The 11645-nt window shown below is 47.0% G+C and overlaps 1 protein-coding gene across 1 annotated transcript; it reads left to right on the top strand.

Moving 5' to 3' along the window:
* Nucleotides 1-3578: 3578 nt before the first annotated feature.
* Nucleotides 3579-6494, top strand: NKX3-1 (NK3 homeobox 1). Its single transcript, XM_033081075.1, has 2 exons — nt 3579-4008; nt 6124-6494. Exons 1-2 carry the CDS (start codon nt 3579-3581, stop codon nt 6492-6494), a joined length of 801 nt encoding a protein of 266 aa, XP_032936966.1.
* The last annotated feature ends 5151 nt before the right edge of the window (nt 6495-11645 follow it).

The raw sequence follows: 11645 nt of genomic DNA, 5'->3' as shown, positions 1-11645 counted from the left end.
GAGGTGTCATTAGGAGAGGGGAAAAAAGATGTTTTATTTTATCCAGAATCGGTGCAACAGCATAATTCTTAAAAATAAAAGAAAACATCATAGGCGTTATTAGGAGGGGGGGGGAAACATAACGCTTTATTTATCCAGAATTGCATAATTCTTTAAAATAAAACAAAACATCACAGATATCATTGGGGCGGGGCGAAAGGCATGTTTTATTTTATTCAGCATTGGTGCAACAGCCTAATTCTTTAAAATAGAAGAAAACATCGCAGGCATCATTGGGGATGGAAATGAGGTTTTATTTCATCCAGAATTGGCATTAACAGTCTAATTCTCACAAAAAAAAAAAAAAAAAAAAAAAGGTGAATTCTCAATAAAATTTCATAATAAATTTTTCAAGTATTACCCTTCACTGTATTAATTTCCAGCCCTACCCCATCCCTTCCCCACGGACGCCATTCCCACCTCGACCCCTCCTTAGGAAACCCCTCTGGCTGGGCACAGAGCCGGGTTTGGGTCTCACTTCTCTTTCTTTCCTCCCCGCTGCAGGAAAATTCCCCTCGGATCCCGAGGGGAGCGCAGAAAACCTCGGGCTCTGTTCCCGCTGCAGCCGGAGCGGCGCTTCCAGAGCCGCCAATTCCTGCGGGAGCGGAGCGGGGGAAAAACTGGGTACAGAACCGGGGTGTGAGAAAGAGAGAGACCGGCAGGAGTGGGGAGAGGTGTCCTCAGTGTCCTCAGTGTCCCCAGTGTCCCTGGTGTGCCCGCTGTCCCCGCTGTCACCGCGGTGCCCGGTGTGCCCTCTGTCCCTTCTGTCCCCTCTGTCCCTGGTGTCCTCGCAGTCCCTGGTGTCCCTAGTGTCCCCTCTGTCTCCTCTGTCCCTTCTGTCCCCTCTATTCCCGCTGTCCCCTCTATCCCCTCTATCCCCTCTGCCCCCGCTGTCCTCTCTGTCCTCTCTGTCCTCTCTGTCCCCGCTGTCCCATCTGTCCCTGGCGTCCCCTCTCTCTCCTCTGCTCTCTCTGTCCCTGCTGTCTCCTCTGTCCCCTCTGTCCCCTCTGTCCCCTCTCTCCTCTCTGTCCCCGCTGTCCCCGCTGTCCCCGCTGTCCCCTCTCTCCCCTCTCTCCCCTCTCCCCTCTCTCCCCTCCATCCCCTCTCTCCCCTCCATCCCCTCTCTCCCCTCTCTCCCCTCTCCCCTCTCTCCCCTCTCTCCCCTTCTATCCCCTCTATCCCCTCTGTCCTCGCTGTCCTTGGTGTCCCTTCTGTCCCCTCTCTCCCCTCTGTCCCCGCACAGGGTGCCGGTGCCGGTGCCGGTGCTGGTACAAGATGTAAAACCCTTCCCGCGGGATTCCGCCGCTTTTCCAACCCCCTGAGCCATTCCAGGAGGATTTTCCTGCGGATCCTGCGCTGTGAGAGTGGGATGCCCCGCGGTGTCCCCAAGTGCCACCCCCGATTGGGATCAGCGCTGCGAGCCGGGGGTGAGCGGGGACAGGAGCCAAACCCCAGGGATTTCTGCCAGCCCGGAGAGCTGAACGATCCCTGCACATCCCTGGAAAAAGAGAGAGAGCCAGGCTGCCCCCACAGCGCTGGGACACCCCACAATTCATTATCAATTATTTATTATTGAACACAGCGGTTTGGAGCCTGCTCCCAAGGGATTTGTTCCCCCAGAATATTGATTTTCCTTCCTCGGGATAACTGGAGAGCAGGGTCCGTGCACGTGTCTGTGCCTTTTTATATGGACAATATTTAATGCTTTGAGTCCCTATAACTCCTAGATTTATTTCTGATTTGTTTTTCTTAATAATTCCCAGCGCACGTATCGATTCCTGCTTTTGTTATTAATATTATTGCTACTATTATTATTATTATTTGCAAATAAAAACAAATGGTGAAATTGTGGTTTTGCTCTCTTGTCATTTCTCACTTCGTATTTTGTGTTTTCCCATCCACCATTGGCGCCCGAGTATCCAACCTGAGCCGAAGAAAAATAAAAATCAAATCAAATCTTAATAACCCAGGCAAAAATCATCTTGTAGTCCAAGCTGACAGCGCCTTTCCTTTCCTTTCCTTTCCTTTCCTTTCCTTTCCTTTCCTTTCCTTTCCTTTCCTTTCCTTTCCTTTCCTTTCCTTTCCTTTCCTTTCCTTTCCTTTCCTTTCCTTTCCTTTCCTTTCCTTTCCTTTCCTTTCCTTTCCTTTCCTTTCCTTTCCTTTCCTTTCCTTTCCTTTCCTTTCCTTTCCTTTCCTTTCCTTTCCTTTCCTTTCCTTTCCTTTCCTTTCCTTTCCTTTCCTTTCCTCTCTTCCCAAATTCCATTTTTCCCCCTAAAACAAGGCTGAGCCCTTGAGCTTTTCCGAGCATTCCCTGAATTCAGGGGGGAAATTCCCAAACCTGAGGCTGCAGAAGGAAAAAAGGGGCTGGAAAAGGCGAGTTTGGGGCACGTTTGCACAACCGGCTCGCGGTTGTAACCAAACACCTCCTATAAAATCAACAAAGGATCTGAGGGAAATCTTTTGTTTCCCTTTTTAAGGGTAAAAAAAAAAAAAAAAAAATCAACAAAAAAACCACGCCCGGATTTAGCGGGTGAAGGGGTTGGGTTTGGGAGAAGGGTTTGGGAATAAAAGGAGGGATCAGCGCTGATATTCCTGCAGGAAAAGGAGTTTGGAGACAACAGAGCTGGAGGAGGTCACGGATAAATTCGTATTTTTAGATTTATAGATTTATTTAAATGCAAACTGCCCACAGTTCCCAGGGATTCTGCTCCTCCGCACCCCACGGGATCTTCCCCGGGACGTGGATTTGGTTTGGGATGGGACAAGGTGAATTTTTAATCCCGTGTTCCCCGCATCTGGGGGGTTCCAAACAGGAATTCTGGGAGAACAACCACAAATAAAAAAAATCCTCAGGAAAGGATCTGTCACTCCAGCCCCACGCGTGGTTTTTTCTTGGACTCGGGAAGGTTTTTGCTCCTTTTGCGTGCCCAAGATTTTGTTGTAAAAGGTGTTCAGGCTTCTTAAATGAATGGAGGAATTAGTCTGAGGTTTAGGTTTAAACTTTCAGTTTTTTCCACGCCGGGAGCTGCTGTCCCTGGCTTTTAAATCATCGCCAAGCTCTCGTTGGAGCGGCTTGGCAAAGCTGACAAAAACATCTTTGGCATTTCCCCGGTTTTCCGACACGCTCAAAGCGGAGTGGTCTGAAGAACACCCTCAAAATGTGTTTTAAAACCACCCCAACCCTTTTATTTCTCCTGAAAGCAGCGTTTTCCCAAAAGTGCCCAGACCTGGGAATCTGGGAATCTGAGAGAGGGGAAGCAGAGCCGGGATTGTTGTCTCCAAACTCCTTTTCCTGCAGGAATATCATCACTGATCCCTCCTTTTATTTCCAAACCCAGCCCCTTCACCCGCAAAACCCGGGCGTGGTTTTTTATTGATTTTTTGCACGTAAAAAAGAAAAAAAAAAAAGTCAGGACGCATTTTGACCCCAAAATTCACATTTTTATCTTCAAAATAAATAAATCCTCATCGCGGAGGGGTGGGATTGGTGAGCAGAGAAGGCGAGGGGGGCTCTGCGGGGTGGTTGTGACCCCCATGGGATGCGCACAGGGAGGGATGCCCCGAGCAGGAGGGAGAAGCGGGATCCGAAGGGCGTAAACCGTGCCGGGCTCTCCAATCAGCCCCGGGAGGTTTGGCTCCGGGCGGATAAATGCGGGGCCGGACCGGGCGGGGGATGCGAGCCCCGGGAGCGCGGCTGGAGCGGGATGAGCGCAGGGGGAGCGGGGCAGGGCTCGGCCCGCAGCCCCCCGGCCGTCAGCGGGACCCCATCCCCGCAGCCCCCCCGGCCCCGCACCTCCTTCCTCATCCAGGACATCCTGCGGGACCGGCCCGAGCGCCGCGGGAGTGCGGAGGAGGAGGAGATGGGAGCGGTCAGTGAGGAGGGGAGAGGGGCCAGCCCGGCCCCGGGGGTCGCCCCTGCGGGTTCCCCTTCCCCGGGAGCCTCGGGGACAGCGCAGGGACCGGACACAGGTAACGGGGAGAGGGGAGGGGAGCGGGGATGGCTGTGCCTGGGGGGTGGAATCGGGGATGGATCGGGGATGGGTCGGGAATTGATAGGGAATGGATCACGGATGGGTCGGGAATGGATCAGGAATTGATAGGGATTGGATTGGGAATGGATTGGGAATGGATCAGGGAATGGATCAGGAATTGATAGGGAATGGATCAGGGAATGGTTCGGGAATGGATTGGGAATGGATCGGGAATGGATCGGGGTTGGATTGGGAATTGATAGGGAATGGATCGGGAATTGGTCAGGAATGGATCAGGATTGGCTGTGCCTGGGAGGGGTGGATCGGGGATGGATTGGGAATGGATCAGGAATTGATTGGGAATGGATCAGGGATGGATCGGTGATGGGTCGGGAATTGATAGGGAAGGGATCAGGAATGGATCACGATTGGCTGTGCTTGGGTGGGGGTGGATTGGGAATGGATCAGGGAATGGATCGGTAATGGATGGGGAATGGATCAGGAATTGATAGGGAATGGATCAGGGAATGGATCAGGGAATGGATCAGGGAATGGATCGGGAATTGATAGGGACTGGATCAGGAAAGGATCGGGAATGGCTGTGCCTGGGGGGGAACGGATCAGGGAATGGATCAGGAATGGATTGAGAATGGATCAGGAATTGATCAGGATGGGCTGTGCTTGGGTGGGGGTGGATCAGGAATGGATCGGGAATTGATTGGGAATGGATCAGGGATGGATCAGGGATGGCTGTGCTTGGGTTGGGAATGGATAAGGAATGGATTGGGAATGGTTGTGCTTGGGACAGGGAATGGATTGGGAATTGATTGGGAATGGATCAGGAATGGATCAGAACAGCCTGTGCTTGGGAATTGATTGGGGATGGATCAGGAATGTCTGTGCTTGGATCAGGAATGGATCAGGGATGGGTCAGGAATGGATCAGGACAGTCTGTGCTTGGATCAGGAATGGATCAGGACAGTCTGTGTTTGGATCAGGAATGGATCAGCACAGTCTGTGTTTGGATCAGGAATGGATCAGGACAGTCTGTGTTTGGATCAGGAATGGATCAGGAAAGGATCAGGACAGTCTGTGCTTGGATCAAGTCTGAGCTCGGGTCAGTCCAGGGGCAGTTTAATCCAGCTCGGATTAAACTCCAGAAGAATCTGAGCTGGAGCAGGAATAAGGAATTGGGAGAAGGAATCCAGAGACTCAGTGAAAACCTTTCCCCAGTGCCCCAAAGGACTCCAAGCTCAGAATCTGCCTCAAACTTTCCTCAAAAACCCCTTTTGATGCATTTATACAAAAACTTGGGGGAAAAATAAATCCTTTTAATGCAGATCCCAAAAAAGGCACCTTGGGGAAGGGGCTGCCCAGAGGGGGAGGAGCAGCACCCCAAAATCCCAGTGGGCACAGGATTTTGGGACACAAGATTTTGGGAGAGGGCATTTTTAGGTGGAAAATAACAATTTTCCCTTAAGTTTGGGGTGTTTTAGCTCTTGTGTTGCTCTTCTAGAGCTGATTAGGGGTGGGATTTTCAGTCCCTGTTCCTATTCCTATCCCTCTCCCTATTCCTAATCCTGTTCTTGCTCCTACTCCTGTTCCTAATCCTGTTCCTAATCCTGTCCCTGTTCCTACTCCTGTTCCTATCCCTATTTCTATTCCTGTTCTTGTTCCTATTCCTTTTCCTACTCCTATCCCTGTCCCCATTCCTAATCCTTATTCCTAATCCTGTTCCTGTCCCTGTTCCTATTCCTAACCCTTATTCCTAATCCTTACTCCTAATCCTGTTCCTAATCCTATCCCTGTTCCTATTCCCATCCCCATCCACCCCTCGGATCTCTGTTCCCATGGAATTCAGGAGGATATCAATTAAAACCTGTGATTTAGGAAGACAAAACTCCCCTACACAACTCTCACACCATTAAATTAAAACATTCCCAAGAACACATGAATTTTTCCTCTCTATAAAGTTGAAACCCAAACAATTTTGGCGATTCCCAAGCAGATTTTTTTTTTCCCTGACCAGAAACTTTTTTCCCAAGTGGGATTTTTTTTTCTCCAAGCAGGGATATTTCCCCAAGCAATTAATTCCCAATTTTTCCCTTCCCAGCCACCCCGGTGGAGCCGTTCCTGCCCCCCGTGACCCCCCGACCCTCCCGGCAAGGCAAACGCTCCCGAGCCGCCTTTTCCCACAGCCAGGTGATCGAACTGGAGCGCAAATTCAGCCACCAGAAATACCTGTCAGCCCCGGAGAGAGCTCACCTGGCCCGGCACCTGCAGCTCACCGAGACCCAGGTGAAGATCTGGTTCCAGAACAGGAGGTACAAGACCAAGAGGAAACAGCTGGTGGCCGGGATGAGCCGCTTGGACTCGCGCCAGGGAGCGCCGGAATTCCCGGGAATGTCGCTGCTGGCACTCAGGGGGGCCTGGCCCTACCTGCCCTGCCTCTATTACATCAATTCCTGGAGCCCCTCCTGGTAGAAATTGGGGGGGAATAGGTGAAAGAAATGGTTTTGCTTAAATCTAGATGGGAGGGGTTTCGGGGAGAGCGTTTTGTGGTGGTAGCGTAAAATTCTCTCTCGTTAACACTGAAAAAGAGCCCGAAATTTGAATATTGTTTAATTCATTTTATGGCAATACTCTATGAATTCCAAGGGAATCTGTGCTGGCTCCATCTCTGGATGTGCCAAATCCAGGCCTGGTAGAAATTGCTGGAAAATATTCCGTTTTTCCTTAAATCCAGATGGGAGGGATTTCGGGGATGGCGTTTTGTGGTGGTAGCGTAAAATTCTCTCTCATTAACACTGAAAAAGAGCCCCAAATTTTGATTGCACTGTGCTGGGAATCTGTGGTTGCTCCATTCCTGGAAGTGCCCAAATCCAGGCCTGGTAGAAATTACTCTCTTTTTTTTAGGTGGAAAATATCTGAAAGAAAATGTTTTCCCTTAAATCCAGGTGGGAGGGGTTTCAGGGAGAGCGTTTTGTGGTGGTAGTGTAAAATTCTCACTCATTAACACTGAGACAATTGAAAAAGAACCCCAAATTTTAACAGTATTTAATTAATTTTATTGCAATGCTCTGGGAATTCCCAGGGAATCTGTGGCAGCCTCATCCCTGGAAGTGCCCAAATCCAGGCCTGGTAGAAATTGCTTTTTTTAGGTGGAAAATATTTGAAAGAAATATTTTTCCTTAAATCCAGATGGGAGAGATTTCGGGCATAGAGTTTTATAGTGGCAACAAAAGTTCTCTCTCATTAACACTGAGATAATTGAAAAAGAACCCCAAATTTGAATATTATTTAATTCATTTTAATTGCACTGTGCTGGGAATCTGTGTTTGCTCCATCCCTGTAAGTGCCCAAATCCAGGCCTGGTATAAATTGCTTTTTTTTGAGTGGAAAATATTCAGTTTTTCCTTAAATCAGAGGGGAGGGATTTCAGGGATAGCATTTTGTAGTGGCAGCAAAAAATTCTCTCTCACTAACACTGAGATAACCAAAGAAAAAGCACAAAATTTCAATATTATTTAATTAATTTTATTGCAATACTCTATGAATTCCCAGGGAATCTGTGGCAGCCTCATCCATGGAAGTGCCCAAATCCAGGTTTGGATTAAACTCTGTTTTAACAGAGTTAAACCACTCCAAATTTAGAGGAAAAATGAGATTTTCTGCCTAAAAATGGGAGGAACTCCAGCATTCATGAACCCCCAAGCTCCATCCTGGTCAAAACTGCATTTTTAGCTGGAAAAATCTCATTTTTCTCATAAATTTGGGATGTTTGAACCTTTGTGCTGCTCTTCCTAGAGCTGATCGGGGACACAAACCTGAAAAAGCCAAAGGAACGACCCCAAATTTTAATTTTTAAATTTTAAAAATATTTTAATTTTCTGGGAATTCCCGGAGGTGCCACCGAGGGAGGGGACAATGGGGCTGTGACAGACGAGTTTTGCATATCCGGGTGTGGGGACAAGTCCGGGCTCTTAAAGCAGCAGCAAATCCCTCCCCAGGGTGGAATTTTTAAATTTTTTTTTCCAGCCCAAAATCATCCCGGGATTTCGTGGATCAGGGCAATTCCCGGCTCTGAGTAGCAATGACGATCCCACAAAAAAAAAAAAAGTTAAAAAAAAAAATTAAAAATTCCCATTTGCACTTGCAGAACAGCAAAAAAAAAAAAAATTTAAAAAAATTGATTACACTTAAAGTGTCATTAATTCCATGGGGGGAAATGTGGGAATAAAGGAGATTTCCTTTCTAGTTTTCTTTTTTAGATGGAAAATACCCTTAAAATCAGATATTAAGGAATAGTTCCTTAAATATTCCTTGAATATTTCCTAAAAATTCATTTTAATGGGTTTTTTTCAGCTGGAAATGCATTTTCTCAGCTGGAAATGAATTTTTTCAGCTAGGTATGGATATTTTTCAGCTGGAAATGAATTTTTTCAGCTAGGTATGGATATTTTTCAGCTGGAAATGAATATTTTCAGCTGGAAATGGATATTTTTCAGCTGGAAATGCATCTTCTTAGCTGTAAATTGATTTTATTTCAGCTGTAAATGCATTTTCTCAGCTAGAAATATTTTTTTTTCAGCCGGAGCAACTCAGCAAAGCTCTGCTGGAGCAGATTGAATCTGCTGGGATTAAAATCCACCGATTTTAATTAAAATCCCCAGATTTTCATTCTTCCTTAGGAACCTCCAGGGATGTTCCTCTGATTCCCAAATTCCTGGAAATAACTGGAAAGAGCTGCCTGGATTTTCCTCTTTTCCCCCCAGATTTTTTATTTTTGGGGGGGGAATTTCTCTTCTGCTTTGTTGCTCTCCCAGGCAGAGAAGGCAAAAATTCCCGGGGAAAAATTCCAGAGAAAGGAGGAGAAGGAGCAGAGAACAGCCGGGCTGGGGAGGTGCGAATTTTTCTCTCATTATCAGAATTTCTCTGCTCCGGAGGCTGAGCTGTGCCTTTGGGAATTATCTCAAAGTAACTTTTTTCTATCTGCAGCTCGGTTTTTTTGTCCTGCCAGGAGGGAAGGACATCTCAGCTCTGTTGCAAAATGTTCCCAACTCTGCTCTTATCCACTTGGGAACGACAAAAATTCCTTTATTGAGCTCAAAGTTGGGAGTTGCCCCCACCCCGAGGGCACCTCCTGCCCAAATCCCACAGAATTCACTCCCCAAATCCAGGCACACATGGAATTTAAAGTAAAAAAAGGTGGAAAAGAGCTGGGAGCATTCTGCACTGGGAGGGGAATATTCCACTGGGATGGACTGGGATTAAACTGGAAATGGGGTTTGAGCTGGAAAATAAATCTGAATTAGAAAATGAATCTGAATTGGAAAATAAATCTGAGCTGGAAATGGGGTCTGAGCTCGAAAATAAATCTGAATTGGAAAATAAATCTGAACTGGAAATGGAATCTGAGCTGGAAAATAAATCTGAATTAGAAAATAAATCTGAATTGGAAAATAAATCTGAGCTGGAAATGGGGTCTGAATTGGAAAATAAATCTAAACTAGAAAATAAATCTAAACTAGAAATGGGGTCTGAGCTGGAAAATAAATCTGAATTGGAAAATAAATCTGATCTGGAAACACACACACGGAATTTAAAATAAAAAATGGTAGAAAGGAGCTGGGAGCATTCTGCACTGAGAGGGGAATATTCCACTGGGATGGACTGGGATTAAACTGGAAAGGGGGTCTGACCTGGAAAATAAATATGAATTGGAAAATAAATCTGAGCTGGAAATGGGGTCTGAGTTGGAAAATAAATCTAAACTAGAAAATAAATCTGAGCTGGAAACGGGGTCTGAGTTGGAAAATAAATCTAAACTAGAAAATAAATCTGAATTGTTCATTAAATCTGAGCTGGAAATGGGGTCTGGACTGGAAATGGGATCTGAGCTGGAAAATAAATCTGAATTGGAAAATAATCTGAACTGAAAATGGGATCTGAATTGGAAAATAATCTGAACTGAAAATGGGATCTGAGCTGGAAAATAAATCTAAACTAGAAAATAAATCTAAACTAGAAATGGGGTCTGACCTGAAAACGGGCCTGAGCTGGAAAATAAATCTGAATTGGAAAATAAATCTGAATTGCAAAATAAATCTGAATTGGAAAATAAATCTGAATTGGAAAATATGGTTTTATGCCTGGTTTTATCACTGATTTATGCCTGGTTTATGTCTGGTTTCATCCCAGATTTATCCTGGACTTATCCCTGGTTTTATCCCTGTTCCCTGTGCTGATGCTCTGGGATCCTTTGGAATAAAAGCTGCGGGGTCTGTGCTAAGAACGAGCTGCTTCTGAGGGTTTTTATCCCAGGTTTGGGATTTTTAATCCCAGGGTTGGGTTTTTTATCCCAGGTTTAGGGTTTTTATCCCGGGTTTGGTGTTTTATTCAAGGTTTGGGGTGTTTATCCCAGGTTTGGGTTTTTTATCCTGGGTTTGGGAGTTTTATCCTGGGTTTGGGTTTTTTATCCCGGATTTGGGGTTTTTGTCTCAGGGTTGGGGTTTTTCATCCCCCTGAGGAGCCAGGAATGTTTCCCAGCTGGACCCCAAACATTCCCTCCGTGCTGGGGATTTCCCAATCACAACATCCCGGTTGAAATTCTCATTTTTATTTTCCCCCCTTTGGAATCCACCCCGGGGTTCCCCTCTGCCCTGGGATTATCCCGGGGGAGTTTGGGGCTCTGGGAGCTGCCAGGGACAGCGAGGACACGAGGGACACTCCCAGGATTTTCCCACTGGATACTCCAGGAGCCGGGGGAGGATCCTCCCAGTTCTGTTCCCACTGAGTGCTGATTCCAGGATTTCCAAGAGGCAGGAATTCTTCCTTCTCATCCTGAGGTTTTTGGGACTGCCAAATTTTAAAAAAACAATTTAAAAAGTGGTAAAACCTCAGAACAAGGTTCACACATCCTCTCCAGCTTCCAGAGGGAGATTCTCAGATTTTTCCAGCACAGTTTGGTTTTATATGGAATGGTTTGGATCTCTCAGAACTCCTGAGGATCCTGGAGTGGGATCTCAAAGGAGGAGAAAGGGAATGGGATCCAGTCCTGGAATGGGATCATGTTCTGGAATGGGATCCTGTCGTGGGAATGGGATCGTGTCTTGGAATGGGATCCTGTCTTGGGGAAGGAATCCTGTTCTGGGAATGGGATCCTCTCCTGGAAAAGGATCCTGTTCTGGGAACTGGATCTTGTCTCAGGAACTGGATCTTGTGCTGGGAAAGGGGAGAAGTCCTGGGAATGAGATCAAGTCCAGGGAATGGGATTCTGTCCTGGGAATAGGATCCTGTCCTGGGGAAGGAATCCTGCTCTGGGGAAGGGATCCTGCTGTAGGAATGGGATCCCATTCCCAGGACTGGATTCAATTTTGTCCTGACAGCATCCCTTTCCCAGCACAGAATTCCATTCCCAGCACAGGATCCCATTCCCAGGACTGGATCCCATTCCCAGGACTGGATCCCATTCTCAGCACAGGATCTTTTCCAGCACAGGATCCCATACCCAGCACTGGATCCCATTCCCAGGACTGGATTCAATTTTGTCCTGACAGCATCCCTTTCCCAGCACAGAATTCCATTCCCAGCACAGGATCCCATTCCCAGGACTGGATCCCATTCCCAGAACAG

The sequence above is a fragment of the Catharus ustulatus genome, chromosome 27, assembly GCF_009819885.2.
Source record: "Catharus ustulatus isolate bCatUst1 chromosome 27, bCatUst1.pri.v2, whole genome shotgun sequence".
In the NCBI taxonomy this organism is placed as follows: Eukaryota; Metazoa; Chordata; class Aves; order Passeriformes; family Turdidae; genus Catharus; species Catharus ustulatus.
Note: the sequence above shows the minus strand (reverse complement) of the source record. Positions and strands in the feature narration are given on the sequence as shown.

Coding starts and splice junctions, on each gene's coding strand:
- NKX3-1 (XM_033081075.1), top strand. CDS start 3,579: ATGCGCACAGGGAGGGATGCCCCGAGCAGGAGGGAGAAGCGGGATCCG. Junction 4,009..6,123: donor AGCGCAGGGACCGGACACAG/GTAACGGGGAGA, acceptor TTCCCTTCCCAG/CCACCCCGGTGGAGCCGTTC.